Genomic DNA, 25,479 nt, shown 5'->3' with positions numbered 1-25,479 from the left:
TAGATTCTTAGCGGAATCTCTCTTTATATGATTTGTTTGGGTGCGCGAAATGGGCTTCACAAGGGGGCGCGGCGCGTTTTACCCATATTTAGGCAGACTGTCTTTGAAGCATCCCAGCCGTGACATCTTCCAGCCTCGCTCCTTCCCATCAGTCTTATTTTATTCACTATCAGCAAATGATCAGATGGCGAATGCACATGACACACTTTCACGAAGTGGAAATGCAATAAATTAGATGCATGTAGTAGTCAACCTGGTTTGCTTCACAGTAGAAAATAATCACACTGGATACTGAAAAGCTTAGTTTAATTTGTGCATTAAAAAGAAAATCAAACGATCATTTTGAAAAATTAAATAATTATTATTTTGTTAGGACTTTGACGTTTTAAATAGCTACAGAAGAGACTGAGAACATTTAGAAATAAATATCTGAAAACATTTGATGTAAAAATAAAAAATAAAAAAAATACGTACAGTGCAGTCAAAAGTTTTTGAACAGAAGTCTCTTCTGCTCACTATGCATGCATTTATTTGATCCAAAATACAGAAAAAGCACTAATATTGTGATTTTTTTTTTTACTATTTAAAATAACTGCTTTCTATTTGAGTATATTTTAAACTGTAATTTATTTCTGTGACGTAAAGCTGAATTTTCAGCATCATTACTTCAGTCTTTAGTGTAACATGATCCTTCAGAAATTATTCTAATATGCCAATTTGCTGTTCAAGAAACATTTATTATTACTATTATTATTAATAATATTTAAAACAGTTGTGTACATTTGTTTCAGGATCCTCTGATTAATAGAAAGATCAAAAGATCAGATTTCTTGTGGAAAGAAATTATAGAAATTAATACTTTTATTTAGCAAAGATGCTTTGAATTGATCAAAAGTGACGATAAAGACATTTATAATGTTACAAAAGATCTCTGTTTTGGATAAATGCTGTTCTGAAAAAACATTTATGTATTCTACATAATAATAATAAATGTTTTTTTTGAGCAACAAATCAGAATATTAGGATGATTTCGGAATGACCATGTGACTGGAGTAATGATGCTAAAAATCCAGCTTTAAAGTCACAGGAATAAATTACATTTTAAAATATATTCAAATAGAAAACAGTTATTTTAAATAGTAAAAAATATCAAAATTGTACTGTTTTTGCTGTACTTTGGATCAAATAAACACATGCTTGTGAGCAGAAGAGACTTCTTCAGAAGAGAATTTAAAAATCTTTTGAATGGTAGTGTATACACTTGTTTTATATATTAAACCAGTATGTTTAAGGGAAAATAAATTCATAAAATGAATAAAAGCAGCTGTTCATAACATTTTCTATAGTACAAAAACACAACTGCTACAACAATTTAGTAAAGAAATAATTTTTCATGAAAAGTGAAAGAAGACTTTGTCTTTGGCAATATTTTTTTATATATATATATATATAATCAAGAGAGCTAGTATAATAAAGAGCATTTCATTAAAATACAAACTATAAAAGTAATACATCTAAAAAAATAGTAATAAATCATACCATAATTTAAAGGCTGTACAGAATGTAGATCTCGTAGAGCTTTAGGAAATATTAAATAGAAAAGTCATATAATGACAAGCTACATAAAGAACACCAGACAAATACAAAGACACAGCATCTGTCCATTCATCAGTGGCCATTCAGCGTCTCGACAGGTCTCCGCCTGGGGAAAGTGGAAAAGTACATGAACATCGGAGGAATTTGGCAGCACTGGGAGTATTTTAACCTGGAATCTAGATTCATTCTGTTCTGAAAGTTCGCTGTACGCCCTAAGCATAAGCTACACATGAATATGCATTCAGTGGCCCGAATCAGAGTCAGCACGCATTGTGACGCACACCATGGTAACATTTAGTCCTAAAAGACTGCAAAAAGTAATTTTCCAGTTATTTGTGTCTTGTTTTCTAACCATTTTTCAATTAAGATCCATTTATTTACTTAGGTTACGGAACAAATTCATCATAACTAAAGTTATAATTCAGCCAAAAATGAAAATCTGCAGAAAATGTTATTTAAGATCTATGAGTTTGCTGCTTCATCAGATTTGGAGAAATGTATCATCCTCTGCGGTGAATGGGTGTCGTCAGAATGAGAGTCCAAGCAACTGATTAAAAACACCACAATGCAAAAAATGCTTTTCTTACTTAGATTTTTTGTCTTGTTTCCAGCCATAATATCTAAAAATTCTTAAATCAAAAAGGATTTACTAGACAAGTAAAAATTATTTTCTTGTTTTCATAAAAAACAAATTGAAATTAAGTGAATTTTTGCTTAGAACAAGCAAAATAATCTGCCAATGGGGTAAGCAAAAAAATGTTACTTCAAACTGAAAACAAGATTATTTTTCTTACCCCATTGGTAGATTAATCGTTTCAAGCAAAAACGCACTTAATTTTGACTTGTTTTTTCTGAAAACAAAATAATTTTTACTCATCTAGAAAATCCTTGATTTAAGATTTTTTTTGATATTTTGGCTGGAAACGAGACAAAAAAATCTAAGTAAGAAAAGCTTTTTTTTTTTTTTTTTTGCAGTGCACAAGTAATCCACACCACTCCAGTCCATCAATTGAACATCTCATGAAACCAAAAGCTGCTTACTGCACGAAACAAATCCATCATTAAGACATTTTTAATGTAAAACTGTCACTTCTAGCTAAAATCCAAGTCAATAATCCATAATAACACTCTTTCACATTAAAATCTATCCACACCCTTATTTAGAGCTGTTTTGGCTTGTATATAGTCCTTGATCTATGCAGAAATCTTTCCTGATTCAGATGAGCCAACTTTTTCACTGGAGGAAGCAATATTATGGATTTTAGCTGGAAGCTAAAAATGTCTTAATGATGGATTTGTTTTTTACAAACACACAACTTTTTACTTCTCAAGATGTTAACTGATGGACTGGAGTGGTATGGATTATTGTGATGTTTTTATCAGCTATTTTGGAGTCTCATTCTGACGGCACCCATTCACCACAGAGGATCCATTGGTGAGCAAGTCATAGAATGCTACATTAAATTTCTCCAAATCTGATGAAGGAACAAACTCATCTGCTTCTTGGATGGACTAAAGGTGAAGGCATTTTCAAGCTCAATTAATTAATTTCTGAAATGTCTGGATCTTTAGATATTTGTACAAAAACAAGGCAAAAATACTGAGTGAAAAAAAATCACTTTTTGCAATGCATCACCATATATAACTGAAAACAGTAAAGACAAACAGTTGAAATGAACAAGTTTCCATTCAGTCTGGGAAGTTCTTGTTAACAGATTTGGAAACTGTAATTATGATGATTTGAAGCTGATTTTGATTGGAATAAAATGGACATCTTAAGCAATTTCATTAGTCACTCTTTCACTTCTCAACACAGACAGGAAGCTTTTAGCACTAGTGGAAAACAATAAAGAGCAAAGGAAGCGCATTATGTGTGTAATTGATGCTTTGTGTGTATTTTATCATTCTTGTGGTGCCACGGGGAATTATGGGAAATAGTGTGGTCGCGAAGGCCCCGTCGCCTCAATGAGTGTTCTAGGAAGCTTTATGGCTGTTTTTCATCAACAATACACAATGCATTCAAACTAAATTGAACAACAGTCACAATGGCAGTTTAAATACGATCAATATATCAGATTCTTTAATTGGCACACCAGAAGAAAATCCACACTCATTTGAGCTCGTCTCGTAAATCCCATGACTTGAAAGCTCAATAAGTTAGGCAGACGATCTCTTCGGTAGCCACAAAAATTTGTTATTCAAACATTATTTCTTTTTTAGAACAAATTTCGCAGCATTGTTTACAAAGCCCACAAGCGGATGAGTAAATATCAATCTGCATAAAATGGCTCCACGATGCCGTACGATAAAAAATGCGACCCCTCTAAGTGAAGTCCCACAGATTCAATTAGCTAATGAGATCAATCGCAGTGATGAATGACTAAACACTGACGAGAAGCAGCCTGATGAAATTAGGCATGTTGGAAACGCAGCGTACATTACAACGAGGGTGGCATCGTCTCATTACAGAATGAGAACATCATGTTTTGCTTATGAATTCATCTTTGAGATGACCATTAAACATTATGAATAATTCATGTGTGTCATGTAAGTTAATGATACGGGTTTGCTGATATTAACTAGTCCGCCCAAAAATACATTTTCTCATCAATTACACACCCCCAAGTTGTTTTGAACCTCATATCATTTTCTTTCTCCTCTGAAATACAAAAGGAGATGTTCGGCTGAATGTCTTTTCACACAGTGAATTTATACAAGGACAAAAAAGCACAAGCAAAGCCACTTGCATGACTGATACTCCAAGCCTTCTGAAGTCATACGATAGCTTTATGTTATGAATAGACTTGAATTGAATTGTTCTCCTGCAATATCAGTGAAAAACAGCTTCTTAAACTCTTGACTTTTTCTAACAAAAATGTTTTAACTTGAGTTTCTTAGTATAAAAGTATATATAAAACATATTTGAAAGATTATATGTTAGACTATGTTCCAAAATAATGAGCAGAATGTTTTTTTAAGGTAAGAAAAACAAAAACATTTTTTTTTTAATATATAATTTTTGCCCATTTAATAATTTAATTTAATAATGTCCAATAACTTTATCTCCACTGATTTAATAAATAAACCGATATGGGTTAAAAAAAAAAAGGCAAATGTATTGCTTTTTTAAATAATTAAATAATAGTAATACATTTGCAGATTTATAACTTAATTTAATAATTAATAAATAAATATATTTTGTATGGTAAGTATTCTAAGAATATGACTTTGTGTATATATTTGGTATATGTATATATGGAAACATTACTATTTGTTAGGAAAAGTTTAGTAAAGCTACATGGATTAAAAAATAAGCAAATTTATTGAGCTTTTTTGAGATTAAGTACATTACTTATATATACTTATTAGAATATTACCGCTTATTTACAATTAAATTTAATAATGTCCAATAATTTTGCCTATAAAAAAGTTCAGAGAAGCTATATGGGTTAAAATTTTTTTTAAATAAAATAAATAATATATATAAAATTAAATAAATTATATATATATATAAATCAGCAAATGTATTAAGCTTTTTTGAAAAAACAGTCTTAAGGATATATTTATATAAGGGTATGTATATAAGGGTATATTTGTAGCAATAGCTAAAAATACATTGTATGGGTCAAAATTATACTTTTTTTATGCCAAAAACCATTAGAATATTTTGTAAATTTCCTACCGTAAATATATCAAAACTTAAATTTTTGATTAGTAATATGCATGAGCTTCATTTTGCACACTCAGATTCCAGATGTACAAATATTGTCCTAACAAACCATACATCAATAGAAAGCTTATTTATTCATTTTTCAGATGATGTATAAATCTCAATTTAAAAAAAATGTACCTTTATGACTGGTTTTGTGGTCCAGGGTCACATATAACTTTTTTCAAAGTGCATCTATTCAATTGAAGTGAATTTTATCAATTTATTTGCTTTATTCTACAGTAGTTCAATGCAAAAAATATATTTTATTTGGTAAATATTCTAAGAATGTATATATATATTTAACTTTGTGTATATCTTTTGCTAATGTTTTAAATGCATTTAAAAATCTACAAACACTTGAAAATTATTGCACATATATATAGTGCTTTAAGGGAGTTTTTGGTCCTTTTTGGAGCTTGACAGTATAAATCACTACTTACTTTCCTTGTATGGAAAACAAAGGCTTGGACATTCCATCTAATGTCATTTAGTTCTGTCAAAAGCAAGCACTCCTCTTGGCCCATTTGTCCTCATAAAGTGCTGTGTGTTAACACCATGCCAATATTTCCAAACAAAGCAGAGAGGAGATTCATCCCCTGATGTCAGACACACAGAATGGGGGACGCAGCCGTTGTTTGAGGCTGTTTCCTCTGGCATTACCCACCCTGGCAGCTGGTACACTCGCAGCTGTGAATGACGGGCAGAACGACAGGCTCCACGTCTCCGCTGGCGCACTGCAAGCTGAGGAAGCGCACGGGGTTCTGCGGGTCCAGTCTGTAACTGCAGCAGTCGCAGAACGCCTGCAGGTAGGGCTCCTGAGACAGACACAGAGAGATATGTTATCAGAGGCCACAACAGGAAAAGAGCGAAACCCATGGATAACAATCCAAATTGTCTTCACGCTACATTTGCTTAAATGCCAGTGGCCTGCTCTCTTTGATGGAGCGGAATCGCGGGATCATTTAGAGCGGCGAGGGCCGCGTTCGGTCTCTCTGAGCCCATTAGGAGACGCAGAAGGAGAGGGCAGATGTGAAGACAAAAGAGGGAAAAAAGAGGTGCGAGTTTGGTGTTAAAGCTGGAGCGTGGCGACCAGGCAGACTGGTTTCCATGGCAACCTGACAGAAGTTTCCATTTCAAACACATTTTAAAATAGTTGCAGCAAACATTCGCACTGATGAAACATTTAAATCCAGAACAAAGAACACAAGGCTGAATTTGGCGCTTTAGTGCTGTGAGATCAGCGAATCAGTGATTTACTACTAAGGCGAGACACTGCAGGTGAACAGGGTAAAATAATTAACTAATAGTTATCACCTTACTTGCTCAGTTGATTGATTACATTCATAATTGCAAACATTTTTTTGTATTACAAGTTTTCTAAAATGTTAGGTTTAAATATGCAAATGAGGTATTATTTAATTAAACATGCACTAATTTGCATACATTTCTAGCACAAAAATCTAAAAACTGAATGAAGTCAGTTTCGAAATTCTTGTTGAATTTTTTTTTGGCATATTAGAGTCAAATGTTTTTACAGAGGAAATTTTGGTTCTCAAATTTTTTATACTCCACAATTCAGAAAAACTTATGAACCATGTATTTTTTACCATTTTGGGGGGAGTAAAATGTATAAAATCAGTCTAATTGTATATGAACAAATCCCTCTGTAAAAACCTTCAGAATATAGACAGGAATAAAAATGTAAAGTTTGGTGTGTGTAAGTGCTACTAAAGTGGAGATTTATGGCTCAGTGTAGGAGAAGAAACTCATTTTGAGAAAACGGCCTTTAAATATATGAAATCTATTGACACAAATAGATTAAGTGCTATAAAAGAAACACTTAACAGTGTCTTTTGGATGTTTTCTTTCCACTAGTCTGTAAAAACACTTTATGAAACACCAAAAAGCCCAAAATCTCAAATTTGACAGGTGCATGAAAAAATAGCATTTTTGCCTGAAGTGTCTCCCCTTAAATGCAACATAAAAGGTATCATACATGGTGGGAATTAGTTTGTGAGTTTGATACTGTTTGAATTTGATCAAATCTTTAAAAAATCTGGATGAACTGTTATATTATTTACTGTCATACGTTGTAAGATCAACACTGTTAACCATAAAACATAATATGAATGCATATTTTCCAAATTAAAAAAAATAAATTAACATTTATCTAAGATTATTAATGGTTTAATAAACAATAATAGGGCATATTATATGCTATTTTAAAACAAAAAAGTTACAAATAATAGCTTTAAAAGTAATAAACAGTTATCAATCTTTTCTATTGAAATAACAACAAATGCATAATAAATAAATAATTTTGATACATTTTTATATCTGTCTATAGTTGAAATGAATCTTCAAAAATATTTAAGTACACCACCAGTTAAAAGATGTGAACAGAAATATTTAAAATGTTTTTTTTAAGTCTTTTCTGCTCACCAAGCCTGCACTTATTTCATCCAAAGTACAGAAAAAACAGTACAATTGTGAAATATTTTTAATATTTAAAATAACATTTTTCTGTTAAATATTTTAAAATGTAATTTATTCCTGTGATTTCAAAGCTACATTTTTAGCATCATTACTCCAGTGTTTCCTTCAGAAATAATCATTCTAATATGCTGTTCATAAAACATTTATTATTATAAATATTTAAAACTGTATTTTTTAAGATAGATAGATATATAGATAGATAGATAGATAGATAGATAGATAGATAGATAGATAGATAGATAGATAGATAGATAGATAGATAGATAGATTTTTTTATTTAGCAAGGATGCTTTAAATTGATCAAAGCTGACGATAAAGACATGTATAATGCTACAAAAGATTACTATTTCAGATAAATGCTGTTCTTCTGAACTTTCTATTTATCAAAGAAACCTGAAAAAAATTCTACTCAGCTGTTTTCAACATAATAATAATAAATGTTTTTTGAGCAAATCAGAATATTAAAATTATTTCTGAAGGATCATGTGACTGGAGTAATGATGCTAAAAATGCAGCTTTAAAATGACTGATTTTGCTGTATTTTGGATCAAATAAATGCAGGTTTGATGAGCAGAAAGGACTTCTTTCGAAAGCATAAAAAATCTTACTGTTCAAAAACTTAGGACTGGTAGTGTATTTATTTATTTATTGGTATTTTATTGGTATGGATAGGTTCACCCATGATTTATAATCAGCATAATTCGTAAGTAGATAAAAATTCAGATTGATGCATGAGACGATGGTACTTTAATAAGCTGTGAAAGATCAGAGATCATGGTACGCACGCACCTCCAGAATGACATCGGTCCGGGACAAACAGCGCCCTCTGCAGAAGCTGACCTCCACGTTGTCCAGGCGACAGTCGCCCTTGGTGATGTTTCTGACCTCAGTGTAACGACGGCACTCGGCAACTGGATCCTCTGGAGACGAGAAAGTGATGTTCGCAGGAGAAAATAGGACAAGAGGAGAGAGAGAGAGCGAGAGAAAGAGAGACAGGGATTAACAGAAGAACATTGAGAAAAAGAATTAAATTTGATTTAATGAAGGATCTCTGAGAAGCTCAAGACAATTGAGAGAATAATCTTTTTTTATAGTTTAGTTTTTGTTAGATTCCATTCAAATATAATAACTTGCTTCATCTCAGAAACCACCTACATCCTATTTTTCAACCACCTGTCATTTTCATCACTTTTCAGCATCCGACTGACTCTCGATGGATAAAATCAAATCACACTCTACATTTTCTCCCTCACTAAATACCCAGTTTCCCTCAGGAAGTAAAATAGGTTGAAATGCATTTTATATTGACTTTAATGTAGGGCTGGGCCGATAAACGATATCATATCGAATCGCGATAAAATTTATGTTAATAACGATGATAAGCTCTAGACATTTTTTGCTCGATATGGATTGATCTAAGAGCCAATCACACAGTAGAAATATGCGACAACAGCCAATCAGCGTGCGTGTGCATGTCAAAGTACAAAGTTCATTTCCTACCGCACTTTGCGAAGCAAACTTAACGCAGGACGACAAAAAAGAAGAAGAGTGGAAGCAGCGACGAAAGTGAAACTAATCTCGAGTTATTATCCAAAGATGTTGAAATTGTCGACAAAAAAGGCAGCACGAATTCCATTATATAAGTGGTTTGGCTATCTGAAAAGTGACTCTCAGCTCAGCTGAGAGTTTGGCGCGATTGTTAAAACTGAAACCGAAAGCAAAAAACGCACGCGCATTCAAAAGCAATTTTAATCCCCCTTGTTTAGAGAGTGACTCTCCAATGCACGCAAATTAGGCTAAATGACATATCTAGGCTGTTATTAGTATGTAGGCTATGATAAGTTGTGTATGTCTATAGCTCTGTATCATGCTTGAAATATTCGGTCTCTATTTGCACTTTGAATAATGAGAGAGTAGTCTACTTTGATTATGGCTGAACTATCTGCACTTAATACGATTAAGAAAGAACTGTGTCGTAATTTTTTTGTTATTTATACTGTAGATTGTTTCAAAATGCAGTGGTTGCCTCTAATTTAAATAGCTCACCTATAATAGAGAAAATAAACAATTGTGTTAATAATAATAATAAATTAATAAATAAATAATTGTTACAAATTATGTTTTTACAATCATTTTATGTTTACATTTTGTACATTTACTCTCATTTACCATACTCTGTCACAACTTTTATTTTTTTAATTTATTTTAGTAAGGAGTTTTAAGTTTTAAGGCCAAATCTGTAATCTGTTTTTGTTAATAAACTATACTTTAAAATGTAGTTTAATGAACCCTTTAATTTTTGTGGCTTTAGTCATTGTTGTGATACTATTTTAAAGCTGGCAACATCAACAGCTTATATCGAAATATATATCGTTATCGTTCAATATGGAGGAAAAATTATCGAGATTACATTTTTGCCATATCGCCCAGCCCTACTTTAATGTACACTTATACAAAAAAAAAAAAACTAAATCAACTAAATTAAAACAAATATCCAAATGTAATTAAAATTACCAACTTAAACATGCAAAATGACATTTTTATATTTTTTTAATGCATAAACAACATAGTTATTATTAATTTTTAATAACACTTTACAATAAGGCCACATTAGTTAATGCATTTAACTAAAATTAACTAACAATGAGCAACACATTTGTTTCAGCATGTAATAAATCTTTGTTAATGTTAATAAAAATATAAGTAGTCATTATTGGTGCACATTAGCTAATAAATATTAACATAGAACTTTTAATTAATATACTTATTATATTTATAATAAATATGATAAATACTGTATATTAAACTGACAAAAGCACAGAAAAAATTCCTATAAAATATACTAAATTAAAATTTGTTCAAAATATTAATAAAAAATTACACTAAAATAAAGCTTCCATAAGGTGAATTGCAATATTACAAACTTAAATTTAAATCAAAAAAGAATTTGAAAAGCAGACAAAAAGATAAAAGCAGAAGGCTGTGAATTTAATAATTCAATGAAGGAAGAACTACAATCAAATTACAACCCTAATTCAGGAAAAGTTGGGACGTTTTGTGAAATTCTATAAAATCAAGAATATGTGACTTGTTTATTCTCTTTAACTTTTATTTAATTGACTAAACTACAAAAAAGTCCAATGTTTTCAGTGGCCAACTTCTCATTTTTAATTTTGATGGTAAATATACATGCTTATTATACAAATATAAGTATAATGCTTATTATATTTATACAATAAATAATAATAATAATAAATATGATTATACATATTATATTGTTACAATAATAATAAAATAACAATGTATTATTATTAGTAGTAGCAGTAGTATAAGCAATATTAACAGATACAACATTTTTGTATTTATTTTAAGTTATTAACAGTTTCTTTTTGTTTTTTTTTTGTTTTGTTTTTTCAAGTAAATGCTATGTGTATATTGTTGTTTATAAAAAGTTTAATAAAAACATTTATTTTTTTATAATACAATTAACATTATAACATTATACTGCTTTAACAGCAGTAAGTTCATATTTCAAGTAAATGCTATGTGTATATTGTTTATAAAAAGTATAATAAAAACAGTTAAAAATATTTATTTATTTTTTAATAATGAAACTAACATTAAAATGAAGAAATGCTTTAGCAGTATTAGTTAGTTCAGGTTAACTAATCTAAAGTAGTTAAAGTTAGATTAGTTAACAAAACTTTATTGTAAAGTGTTAGCTATTTGCTGTTAACAGCCAAATAACTAAGTTTGAACAAACTTTTAGTTGTTTTTTTAGATCAACAAGTTGGAATGCATTATTTCCTGCATTTTAAAATACATAATCTTATTTATGTTCCCATTTTAAGTAAATTTGCATGATTATGTGGCTAGTAGTATCTTATTATATGCATTCAGTGTTGATTTATAACATTCCCTCCTACATTTAAATGTGGTTGTCACTCCTAAAATGTGTCACAATTACGAGATATAAAGTAAGAATTAAGAAATATAAACTTGCAATTTTGAGAAATGAAGTCAGAATTCTGAGATATAAACTTGCAGTTCTGTGAACATATCAGTCTTTTTTCTCTCCTCAGAACTGGACTTCATAACTCGCAATTGCAAGTTTATATCTCACAATTCAGAGAAAAAAAGTCAGAATTGCGAGTTCATACGATGCAACTGCAAGATGTAAAGTTTTAAACTTTTGGTTGTTGTTTTTTTAGATCAACAAGTTGGAATGCATTATTTCCTGCATTTTAAAATACATAATCTTATTTATGTTCCTATTTTAAGTGAACATGCATGATTATGTGGCTAGTAGTATTTTATTATATGCATTCAGCATTGATTTATAACATTTCTCCTACATTTAAAGGGATAGTTCACCCAAAAATGAAAATGTGATGTTTATCTGCTTACCCCCAGGGCATCCAAGATGTAGGTGACTTTGTCTCCTCAGAAAAACACAAACGAAGATTTTTAACGAAAACCGGTGCAGTCTGCCAGCCTTATCATGGGCGTGGATGGGCACCAAACCTTTAAAAGTAAACAAAAACATGCACAGACAAATCCAAATTACACCCTGCGGCTCGTGACGATACATTGATGTCCTAAGACACGAAACGATCGGATTTTGTGAGAAACTGAACAGTATTTATATAATTTTTTACCTTTGATACACAGCCACGTCCATCTGTCAGGAGCACGAGTTTGGCATCAGTCGCGTCACATGTGCACGCGCTTCTGTCGTAGAATACGCAAACGCCGGAAGCGATCTGTTGCATGTATACGACACTCATTGTTTCCACAGTGCACAGAGATTGTGGGTATAGCGGCTATTCAAAATGGTAATTACTTGCGCGTATCCTGATTGTTTAAAACGATTTAAAGCTAAAAGATTACGTTTGCTTGCGCAAACTCATCCGGGACTTTTCACTGATTTCCCCTTACGGCGTTTGCGTATTCTACGCCAGAGCGCGTGCACATGTGACGTGACTGATGCCAAACTCGTGCTCCTGACAGATGGACGTGGCTGTGAATCAAAGGTAAAAAATGATATAAATACTGTTCAGTTTCTCGCAAAAAACGATCGTTTCGTGTCTTAAGACATCAATGTATCGTCACGAGCCGCAGGGTGTAATTTGGATTTGTCTGTGCATGTTTTTGTTTACTTTTAAAGGTTTGGTGCCCATCCACGTCCATGATAAGGCTGGCAGACTGGTTTTCGTTAAAAATCTTCGTTTGTGTTTTTCTGAGGAAACAAAGTCACCTACATCTTGGATGCCCTGGGGGTAAGCTGATAAACATCAAATTTTGTGTTTTCACAGTGTCAGCATTTTTTCATTGCACAAATTACTAACACCGTCCTGCAATCTCTTGAATGTAGTTACACGGCTAGATCTGGACTTGGGCTGTAGTTTGACTCAAACTCGTCCTGCCAGAGCTAAAGCCCCAGTATGCTTAATGATGTGTACTACATCAATTGTCTGTGGCACATGAGGCCGCGAGAACTGCTGACAAATATCAGCGACTGACTCTAGGCTCACTCTTCCCTATTAGTGGGATACTGTGTGACTCTTACCTGGATACTCTCTGCGGCACACGGGACAGCAGCTCTCAGCTTCCAGCACCTTTACTTCGCCCTGGAAAACAGAGCAGCAGAGAGAAAGGATATGAGAGGTGCCAGGTGGCTGAGAATAGCTCACCGTACGTGACTCATCTCCTATGAGATGGACGGATGCTGACAGTACGGACTGGCATCAGGCTCTGACAGCCTCCATACGACTCCTTCTGCGCAGAGCAGAGCACCGCCGCCGGGCCACAGGGGCTCGCAGACATTTACAGTAAAAATATGGAGTAAAACTGAGAATCCACAGGTAATGTATGACATGTTTTGGTTTGTTTGGCTTGTTATTCAAATATATAGACACACACAATGCATATGGGCAGGTGACGTTTACATTGGAATGATTATTCAGTGTGATCCACAGTGATTCGAACTATTCATTGGCTGTCAACTATTATCTAATAACTATAAACTATTTTCCATTAATTTTTCCCATAGCAATTTAAAAAAAGCCTCTTTAAGAGTAAAAAACCAAACCTATGGAAGCCTGTTTCCACCACGAAAAAAAAAAAGGTTATTGCAACTTGTCATCTCACAATTCGGACTTTTTTTCTCAGAACTGTGTGATCATACTCGCAATTCTGACTTTACTTCTCAGAATTCTGAGATACGAACTCACAATTTTGAGAAAAGAAGTCAGAATTCTGAGATATAAACTTGCATTCTGTGAACATTTCAGTCTTTTTTCTCCTCAGAACTAGACTTTATATCTCTGAATTCCTAGTGTATATCTCACAATTCAGAGAAAAAAAGTCAGAATTGCGAGACACAAACTTGCAAGTGAGAGAAAAAAGTCAGAATTGAAAGTTTATATCCCTCAATTCTGATTTTATAACTTGCAATTGTGCGTTTATATCTCAAAATCCTGGGGGAAAAAAAAGTCAGAATTGAAAGTTTATATCCCTCAATTCTGATTTTATAACTTGCAATTGTGCGTTTATATCTCAAAATCCTGGGGGAAAAAAAAGTCAGAATTGCGAGTTTATATGATGCAATTCTGAGATTTTTTTTTTTTTCCAAAAATGCGAGATGTAACAGGTTTTCATACTAACCATCTATGAGGTAGGGTTATTTACTTATTTTATTTAAGCCATTTTATTTAGCTGTTTTATTTTTTTTTCAGCTTATTTTATCTTAACATTCCATTTATTCATTTAATTTGATGTACTAAAATAACTAAAACTGAAATAAAAACTAATAAAACCATGTACTTTACAAAAACCATAGACTTTTTATTTTTTTTAATTTATTTTTCCCATAGGGATTTTTAAAAAGTCTGTTCAAGAGTTATGAACCAAACAAACCAGCTATGAAGCAGGGTTATTATAAATAAAAAGAAATAATAAATAAAATAAAATAATTTTATTTCAGCAATTTTATTTTTTCAGCTTATTTTATCTTAACATTTCATTTTAATTTAGCTTATTTGATGTTCTAAAATACCTAGAACTGAAAAATAAATAAATAAATAAATACTTTTTTTTTTCATTTATTTTCCCCATAGGAGTTTTTAAGCCTTTAAGAGTTATAAGCAATAAACCAAACTGACCAGCTACAAGGTAGGATTATTGAAATTAATTAAAACTAAAACCATAAAAAAAATTGTTAAATAAAATAAACTTTAACTGAAATAAAAATTAAATGAATGAATGAATGAATGAATAAATTAGTAAATAACTTATTTTATCTCAGTTGATAGACAACATTTCTCATTTTCATTTAGATTAACTTGATGTACTAAAATAACTACAACTAAAACTGGAATAAATATTAATTATATTACACACTAAAAAAAAACAAAAGCGAATAAAAACAACTAAAACTTGTGAATTAAATTGAAAATGAAATTGATATCAACAAGTTTGGAATATTGGAATATATTTTACTCCAAGTTTTTTTATAATTATTATTATTTGCACGTTATGCTGTTTTTTGCACTCTATGACTGATTTTAAAAAATGCACTCCTGTATTAGAAGTTTTCAATTTAAACATGTCAGCATTTTTATATCTCTCAATTTATCTGAAATATCTCACTGTTTGCAACTTTGAAAACTCTTTTTTTATTATTTTTCTGCAATTCACTTTTGTGCCTTGCCAAAGGCACAGAAATGAAACATTATGAAAGTCAGTCCGGTCCGTGTTTATTTCACTCCATGATTATTAGAGGAGTTAAGAGGAACAATCCTTCGCTAAGGTGTGACATTTACTTGTGCCGGCGGCAGAAATGCAAATTGGGTAGTTTGATTTGAAATGAACTAAAGAACAAATCATCTAAAAAGCAAAGGGAGTATTTTTAGTTTTTCTTTACTAGGAGCAGATCTCCTCCTAGTGATCCGCAGGAGCCCAGAAGAGACGTCGGGTTCCTCTGAGACGCTGCAGAAGCTTCCTTAAGGGCTGCTGAGCTTCTGAGACGTCCAGGCGTCACTCCAGAGCCATCTGGGACATTATCCCTGACCGGAGCTGTTGCCTGGACAACGGGTCAGTCTATTTCCAGCATCTGGTCCTCTAACGGCGTCCTGTTCTCTTACTGGGCTCATTACTGATGCAAAGGCTATTCACTGCTTATTTGGCCGACGCATGTAAAACCAAACAGCAGCGGACATCTAACCGAATATACTGCAGAAATGTCAAAACGTTCCGTGTGTGAGGTGAAAGACAGTGCATATAAAAGACAAACAGGAATTTCTTACCTCAGAGCAGTGAAGTGGAGGACAGTTTGATTGACAGTGTTTCTGGCCATTGATACAGCGACAAGACTGACAGCCATCCACCCACTCGGACCCCGGCTGTGACATAAAAACACGACGTACTATCCATTAATCTTTACATTAATGCGCTTGGACAGACACTTTCCTAATAATGCAAAAAGTTCTAGATAATATTTTGTGCATGTGTATTGCATGTAGTTATAGCCAGTATGCCATGCATAAGAGTGTGCCCCTAAACCACAAAACCAGTCATAAGGGTACATAAAGGACTCAAAAATAAATTAAATGTATATTAAAATCAAATATATATTTTTTATATATTTATATAATATTTATTTAATATTCATTACCACTTTTATTCAGCAAGGACACATTCGATTAATCAAAAGTGATAGTAAAAACGTGTATAGTGTTAACCAAGATTTCTATTTCAAATAAATGCTGTTCTTTTGAACTTTCTATTCATCAAAGAATCCTGAAAAATAAAATGTATCATGGTTTCCACAAACATATTTGGTAGCGCAAGTGTTTTAATAATCAGAAATGTTTCTTGAGAAGCAAATCAGCATATAAGAATGATTTCTGAAGGATCGTGTGGCTGAAAACTGGAGTAATAATGCTGAAAATTCAGATTTGATAACAGGAATAAATTACATTTCACAACATATTCACATAGAAAACAGTCATTTTAAATAGCTAAATATTTAACTTTTTTATTAAACAAATGCAGGTGCAACACATGTTTATTCTTTTTTAAACCATTTTTTGTTATTATTGGTTAATTACATTTTTAGTTCTTTTTCAGAATTTAGAATTTTAAGCACTAATTTAGAATTAGTAGTATTTTAGGTAACACTTTATTTTACGGTCTCTTAACTAGTTGTTTATTAGTATATGTTGTTTATCATGCATATTACTAGAATATTGGCTATTAATTAGTACTAATTAAGCACATATTAATGACTTAATCTACATGACCTTATTCTACATCCCTAATCCTACCCAATAACCAAACTTAACAACTACCTTACTAACTATTAACAAGCAGCAAGTTAGAAATTTATTGAGGGAAAAGTTGTGGTTAATAGTGAATAAGTGTTACCTATTCTAAAGTGTTACTGAATTGTTATTGTAATAACAGTGATCAGTTGTTCATAAGAACAGAAACACAAATGAATCATGTAAACAGGTGAAATTAGTCTTGAATCAAATACTACATGTTCTTTTGAATGAAGAGCTTGCAAATATTAATCTGCTGTTAATATATTATTGTTTATGTACTATACGCCATCCATTCATATCGTAGTGATGGCCTTTTTACACAAGACGGCTACATCATCCATCTCATTCAACCAAACACTCTTCATAGAGAAGCTATTAAATGGGCGCCACTGTAGTTCAATTAGACAACCATGTAAGGCCTTTCAGCTCTTTTGTTCATTATTGATGATGGCAATTATCTTTTTTTTTTCTAGAAATGCCCTGAGTGCTAATCCATCAGATTCATTAATGATGTTCCTTATTAGAATAAATAAACAAAGTAAATTGCGCAGCAATTACAGGCTAAAGGACAGCAGTGTTGGCGGGTCACGCTCCACTGACAGGAGTTTGTGTACCTCTCGAAGCGTCCCGTCTTCCTCTTCACACTGACACAGTGCTGGAATCACACACTGGCCCTCCAGGCTCCGATATCGGCCGTCTTCACACACGCAGCCCTCTGTGGCCCCGGGGCCCGTGCAGTTTAGCGGTTCGGGGCCGTACAGGTCCAAACACCCCCTCTCACACACTCGCTCTGATCCGGAGTCACTCCAGAGCCAATGCTCACCCTCCGGACACACTGTAAGTACATTAGTCAATCACCACTTTTATTAAACAGACTATTTTTTATAAACTGAATGGTTAAATAAATAAATATTAAAACCAAATAAATAAACATGAATAAATGAATAATGAACAAATAAATGTAAAACAAAAAATATTATTATTAAGCCAAAAAGTAAACATTAAAATTATTTAATAACTAAATTTATTTATTAAATAAATAAAAAAAGAACCAAATAAATAAAAACATATTTATATATTTATATATTTATTTTGCTCATCAAGGCTGCATTTACTTGATCAATAATAGAGAAAAAATTTATATTGTGAAATATTATTACAGTTTAAAATAATGGTGGTCTAATTTATTCCTGTGATGCAAAGCTAAATTTTTTAATTTTTTTTAGTTTTCAGTGTCACATGATTCTTAAAAAAATCATTCTAATATGCTGATTAATTACTGTTATTTTAAATAAACACTATTCTTCTTAACTTTTTATTATTTAAAGAATCCTGGGAAAAAAATTACAGGTTCCAACAAAATATTAAGCAGCACAAATGTTTTCATCATCGACAATAAATCAGCATATTAGAATGATTTCTGAAGGATCATGTGACACTAAAGACTGGAGGAATGTTGCTAAAAATTCTGTCTTTTATCACAGGAATAAATTACATATAAAATATATTCACATAGAAAACAGTTATTTTAAATTAAAATATTTTTTCACATTTTTACTGTATTTTTGATCAAATAAATGCAGCTTTGATGAGCATAAGAAACGTCTTTAAAAACCAATAAAAATCTTACTGATCCCAAACCAGTGTATATTGATAAATAATTGTATTTACCAAGACAAAAATATATATACATTTTTAAATTATGTTTTAATAAATTAAAACAAATAAAAATTATTTAAATGCCCCACAAAATCTCTTCCCTGTGTTTCTCACCACATTCGGGTCCCCTGCAGACTTGTGAAATACGTGATGGCCCCTCACACTCCCGTCCTCCATACTGACGCTGACGCTGTACTGTCCGTCTGGAGAACTGCTGTCCGGAGCCACAGGATGCTGAACAAGAGCTCCACGCTGACCAGCTGCTCCACTCACAGTCCACTGAATGAAACACACAGCATTCATTAATTAACATTCACTTTACACTCCATTCATACCTACAGGAAAGGGTTTATTGCTAAGAGGTTGCAGTTTAAGGAACATTTTGAAGCTTGTGTCAGATGTTTCTAAATTTTTTGTGTCTCTGCTGTGAGTGTATGACTCACCGTTACATGATTCGTTAGTGCAGGTAAAGAGTCCATCTTCACAGACACTGTAATTAAACACACACACACAAGACAGAAACCAGAGGTAAAAATAACATACTTATTTGTCTTTAATGCTTGATATTACAGTTTTCAAGGCAAAAACATGTAAATATATGTAGCATAAAGGAATAAAATAAAAATTATTTAGCTTGACAGCATTTTAGTGCCACGTTAAAGAAATAAAATAAATCTAAGATTACTAGATTAAGTCATAATAATTTGAGAATAAAGTTGAAATGTTTAAAAAATCTAAATTATGAGATTAAAGTCAAAATGTTTCGAGAATAAAGTCAAAATTTGCGAGAATTCGTTCATATAAAAAATAACAAATTTCTATGATTTAAATTCTCGAAACATTTCGACTTTATTCTCGTAATATTTCAACTTTATTCTCATAGTATTTTGACTTTATTCTTGTAATTTTAACTTCATTCTCAAAATATTACAAATTTAATCTTGTAATCTTAGATTTTTTTTTTTACGTTACACTAAAACACTATTGTGTATTAGTGTAGTATAGTGTAGGAAAAACAAAAACATGAATTATGAAAATGAAAAATACAGTTTACTTTTTTTTATTATTGTTTTGGATATAAAGTTTAATATGTCCTGAGCATGTTCTCATAAAATTCATGTACTTCCATTCAAAATATCTAATTCTGGATTGTCATTCCTGTCTGTAATTGTGTCACTAATTCCACCCAGAGCATCAGATTTCTTCAACAATGTCAGAGTGACTCTCTGAAAGTCTTGCCAATATTTAATGTCCAAAGAGAGGATGTGGATTTGACTTCAGCGCACTGAGACGCACTTAGAAAAGCCTGATTGAGTTTTATGTGTCACTGAATATCAATCCAATAACCACAGCAGCTATTTCTGTTACAGATCCATTTACACATGAAACACAAACCCTGTGAGAGGATGTTTAACAAATACCATGAGTTGCATGAGTCTGGAATGACGGTTCCGGCAGGAACTTCCTGTTCCTGGAGGTCCAGGGTGATGTTGTGGGACGCCAGCAGGAGCGAGACAACAGAACAAGGACACAGGGACGGAGGAACGCAGCTTCCGTTGAGCATCACCTGCAGATGGATTATATGATTAATAATGTCCTCATATTCAGGTGAGCGCAGCTCAAGGGACTCGTACAGCCATCTGTGTCCAGATATTAAACACTTCCAAAAATACAGAGCCATCAGGAGCAGATGTGAATGCAGTACACTCTTCAAATCAGTTTTCTGCAGTCTAGAAAAAAAAACAACTAGATTTAAATGCTTTCAGAAGAAAATGGGCTATGTTTGCCTTCCAGATGCCACCATTATGCTGGGGAGTTGTGGGTGGTTGCCAGGGTGTTGCTATGAAGATCTAGGCTAGTATGTTGCTATGGGGTCGTCAGGGTCTTCTGGGAGTTTGCTATGGACATTGCTATGGAGTTGCTAAAGTGTAACTGTGCAGGTCTAAGATGGACATTGCTATGGGGTTGCTGGGTTGAGACACGAACCTGCCAAGACATTGCTATAAGGTTTCTAGGGTGTTTCACTAAGCTGCCAGGGTGTTGCTATGGAGGTTTAGGCTAGATGTTGCTATGAGGTTGCTAGGGTCTTCTGTGAATCAACTAGAACGTTGCTATGAGGTTGCTAAGGTGTTGTAAGAAGCCGCTATAGAGTTGCAATAGATGTTTAGGCTAGAACGTTGCTATGGGGTTGCTAGGGTCTTCTGTAAATCTTCTAGGACATTGCTATGGGGTTGCTAGGGTGTCTTAGGAAGTTTCAAGGTTGTTGCTATGGAAGTCTCGGCTTGGACATTGCTATGGGGTTGCTAGAGTCTTCTGGGTATCTAATAGAATGTTGCTATGGTGTTGCTAGGTTTTTCTGTGAGTCTTTTAAGACATTGTTAAGGGGTTGCTAGGGTGTTTTAGGAAGCTGCCAGAGTGTTGCTATAAAGGTCTAGGCTAGGACATTGCCATATAGTTACTAGGGTGTTCTAAGAAACTTCTAGGACATTGTTATTAAGTTGCTAGGGTGTTTTAGGAAACTGCCAGGGTGTTGCTATAGAGTTACTATGGATGTCTAGGCTAGAACATTGCTATAGGGTTGCTATGGATGTTCTGCAAATCTGCTAGGGTGCTGCTATGGAGATCTAGGGTAGGATGTTGCTATAGAGTTGCTAGGATGTTCTGATAAACTTCTAGGATGTTGCTTTGGGGTTGCTAGGATGTTCTATGAAGATGCCAGGGTGTTGCTATGGAGGTCTAGGCTAGGATGTTGCTATGGCATTCTAATAAACTTCTAGGATGTTGCTGTGGGTTTGCTAGAGTGTTTAAGAAAGCTGCCATATTGCTACTATGGAGGTATAGGCTATGATGTTGCTATGGGGTTGCTAGGGTGTTTAAGGAAGCTGCCAGTGTGTTGCTATGGAGGTCTAGGCTATGATGTTGCTATGGAGTTGCTAAGGCATTCTAATAAAACTTCTGGGATGTTGGTATGGGGATGCTAGAGAGTTTAAGGAAGCTGCCAGGGTGTTGCTATGGAAGTCTAGGCTATGATGTTGCTTTGGAGTTGCTAAGGCATTCTAAAAAAACTTCTGGGATGTTGGTATGGGGATGCTAGAGAGTTTAAGGAAGCTGCCAGGGTGTTGCTATGGAAGTCTAGGCTAGGATGTTGCTATGGAGTTGCTAAGGCATTCTAATAAACTTCTAGGATGTTTCTAAGGGGTTGCTGGGCTGTTTAAGAAAGCTTCCAGGTTGCTACTATGGAGGTCTAGGCTAGGATGTTGCTATGGGGTTGCTAGGGTGCTAAAGGAAGCTGCCAGGGTGTTGCCAGTGAGGTCTAGGCTAGGACATTGCTATGGAGTGTTCTAACAAACATTTAGGATGTTGCTATGGGGTTGCTAGGGTGTTTAGGTGAAGGTCTATATAGGTCTATGGTAGGGCATTCCTATAGGGGTTGCTGGGGTCTTCTGGAAATATGCTAAGACATTGCTATGGTGTTGCTAGGGTGTTTTAGGAAGCTGCCAGGGTATTGCTATTGAGTTGGTATGGAGGTCTAGGCTGTTTCTAGGGTGTTCTAAGAAGCTTCTGCAACATTGTTATAGGGTTGCTAGGATGTTTCTATGGGGTTGCTAGGGTGATACTATAGTGTTTCTAGAGTGTTTAGGGGAGCTTCAATGATATTGTTATGGGGTCGCTAGGGTGATGGTATAGGATTGCTAGGGTGTTCTAAGACGCTTCAGGTGCATTATTATGGTGTTGCTAGGCTGATTCTATGGGCGTGATGCTATTATTGTTTTTAGGGTGTTTTAGGAAGCTGCTAGACTGTTGTTAATGTGACATTGCTAAGGTATTTCCAAGGTGTTCCAAAAATGTTTTTTGTGAGCTATTATGTGGTTTCTAGCTATTGCTAGTAGGTTCTAAAGTGTTTTCTGGGTAGTAACACAAACATCACTCACGGTTCCAGGCGGGCAGCTGCACCCAGGACTGCAGGTCAGTGGCACACACTGATTTTCTGGCCACAGATCCTCACAGCTGTATGGACAGGATCCTGCACACGAGCTGAACACCTGACCAGCAGGACAATCTGACAATCACACACAAAGCAAACCACAGCATTACACGCAGGTTCAAGCTTCCCAATTAGCATAGCATCTACACAGATGACATTATTTTTTGTGGCTGAACTACAATAATCTAAACACACATAATTTGTTGCTGCCATTTTGATGGAGCGTCGGCGGCTGCAGGCCCTTTAAATGATGAGCTGCTGAAGTTCATTAACAGTAGTAATCAAATGAGTCAAGCTGCTTATGCGATTCTTGAGGGGAATCTGTTTAAGACACACTTCATTCCTCCCGAAGGCTTATCGCACTGTTTTAAATGAGTCGATCAACTCAAACTCTATTCTGTCTCATCATCTAAAACACAATTAATGAACAGTCCGCATGGCCGACACACGCTGTGTGATTCAGTTTTTACTCTGAACAGATTCCTCTCCCCACTCTCAGATGCTTTAATGCAAATCAGTGCCAATTTTAATATTTTGTGTATGCTTGTCTTGGACTGAAATTAGCATAAAATTGCACACAAGAGAGCCAGTAAACTGCTGAAGCTGTAATGTAGCTAAATAGAGGATAAATATTTTTTGTAGGAGCGTGTCTGTGCATGTGTTAAGAAACACGCACATCTGTTTGTATTCAGCAAACATCATTAAACCATAAATGTGACACGAAAATTGATTATCAATTATTAACTGTTATTTTACTGTTTGATATTTCTTCACAGCCAAACATACAGACATCCTGAGTTATGAACACAAGCTGTCATGTTTTATGACAACATAAATTGAAACGACAGATGCTTTACAGGCATTAGTGTTTGAAGGGTTTTATAGGTGCACTATGACACATTATAAGTGTTTCTCCTTCAGTGAAGTGTGTTTGAGTTTGTGTTTATCTGTCAGGCCTGTACTTCAGCTGGTTTTGTGTGTGTACAGATGTGTTTGCTGTACCAGGCAGGCAGCTGTTGGTGTTGCATGCGGTGTGTTGTTCTAGGGGTCCGGGGCAGCTCAGACCCCCTGGCTCTGGTTCCTGTAGGACCATCTTCCTGCGCAGTGACACTCCTCCACCACAGGAGGCGCTGCAGTCAGTCCAGGATGACCATTCGCTCACCACACAGCCGGCTAACAGATCGACAAAATTATATATGTAATCTACACTTTATGAGACAGAATTTATGAAATCTGAATATCATACACAGATGATAAAATCTTTTTTACATTTTACAAATATAAAGAAAAAAAAGAGATTTGCGTTTCCAAAAGTATTAAATTGTTGCTGTTAAAGCAGAAAAAAAAAATGATCAAAAAGTTAACCATTTTCAAAAATTCCAATATAGAAATGGATATAAACAAATTAACATTTTACAATATATGTACATTTTTTAAATATGTGACCCTGGACCACAAAACCAGTCATAAGGTTAAATTTTACAAAACTGAGATGTATACATCATATGAAAGCTCAATAAATAAGCTTTCTATTGATGTATGGTTTGTTAGGATAGGACAATATTTGGCCGAGATACATCTATTTGAAAATCTGGAATCTGAGGGTGCAAAAAAATCTAAATGCTGAGAAAATCACCTTTAAAGTTGTCCAAATTAAGTTCTTAACAATGCATATTACTAATCAAAAATTACATTTTGATATATTTATAGTAGGAATTTTACAAAAAAATCTTCATGGAACATGATCTTTACTTAATTTCCTAATGATTTTTGGCATAAAAGAAAAACCAATAATTTTGACCCATACTATGTATTTTTGGCTATTGCTACAAATAAACCCCAGCGACTTAAGACTGGTTTTGTGGTCCAGGGTCACATATTTGAATGCTAATTAATTTTGCATGCATTTGCATTTTTCCAATACAATATCAAAAAAGCAACAATAAATTATGTGTAAAATATTTTTCATGCAAATTAAGTTAGTATGTATTTTGAATTAAAATATGTAGCACAGCAACATTTGCTGACCTGGACAGGACGAAAGTGAGCAGCTTTCACTCTGGATGGTGTCATTGCAGGTCGGTCCTCCGGTTGTGTGTTTGCAGGACCGTCTGCGTGTCCTCTGTCCTGTCCCGCACGTCACCGAACACTCACTCCACGATCCCCATGGACCGTAGACCGGACAGATGTGATCCGTACAAACCAGAGAGCCATTCACACACATGCTGCAGAGACAGAGATTTGTTTCAAATGTGATGTTTTTGTGCGTGTGTATTTATGTAGATATGCAAGTCACAGAGCCACATATTTATAGAGCCACATATTTTGAAGAAAACGTCTCAAATTTGACTTGTGAGAACATTTAGAGTTCTACACCAGGTTTAGTAGAGTTAACTAAACCTAAAATTAAAACTATAAAAAGAAAACATTTTATTACAGCTAGTTTCCAAGGTACCATTTTTCATTTTTTTTTTTTTAGTTTAACTTGAACTACTAAGAATAAATAAAACTGAAAAAAAATGAATAAGAAATATAAAGACACGAATAAAAAAATGACAAAAAGACACAACAAAACACTAAAACTTTAAAAAGAAATCTAAAAATATTAAAACAAAAACCAATTCATAATATTAATAACAATCATAATAAAATAACACTGGTCCATGACGCTATTAAAGAGGATCATCATAATGTCAAATAATATG

The 25,479-nt window shown here is 33.6% G+C and overlaps 1 protein-coding gene across 1 annotated transcript in view; it reads right to left on the bottom strand.

Annotated features, from left to right (window-relative positions):
• Positions 1-1,465: 1,465 nt before the first annotated feature.
• Positions 1,466-25,479, bottom strand: part of sspo (SCO-spondin) — a 119,187-nt gene continuing 95,173 nt past the window's right edge. The window contains exons 95-106 of the mRNA XM_073830641.1: positions 24,803-24,999; positions 23,777-23,947; positions 22,722-22,849; positions 20,211-20,356; positions 19,233-19,279; positions 18,904-19,068; positions 17,745-17,965; positions 16,111-16,206; positions 13,374-13,434; positions 8,594-8,724; positions 5,973-6,123; positions 1,466-1,702 (exon numbers count right to left, since the gene is read on the bottom strand). Of these exons, the coding sequence (XP_073686742.1) occupies positions 1,680-1,702; positions 5,973-6,123; positions 8,594-8,724; positions 13,374-13,434; positions 16,111-16,206; positions 17,745-17,965; positions 18,904-19,068; positions 19,233-19,279; positions 20,211-20,356; positions 22,722-22,849; positions 23,777-23,947; positions 24,803-24,999 (1,537 nt within the window). The 3' untranslated portion in view covers positions 1,466-1,679. The remainder of the gene's footprint in view (positions 1,703-5,972; positions 6,124-8,593; positions 8,725-13,373; positions 13,435-16,110; positions 16,207-17,744; positions 17,966-18,903; positions 19,069-19,232; positions 19,280-20,210; positions 20,357-22,721; positions 22,850-23,776; positions 23,948-24,802; positions 25,000-25,479) is intronic.

Source organism: Garra rufa, chromosome 24 (genome assembly GCF_049309525.1).
Source record: "Garra rufa chromosome 24, GarRuf1.0, whole genome shotgun sequence".
In the NCBI taxonomy this organism is placed as follows: domain Eukaryota; kingdom Metazoa; phylum Chordata; class Actinopteri; order Cypriniformes; family Cyprinidae; genus Garra; species Garra rufa.
Note: the sequence above shows the minus strand (reverse complement) of the source record. Positions and strands in the feature narration are given on the sequence as shown.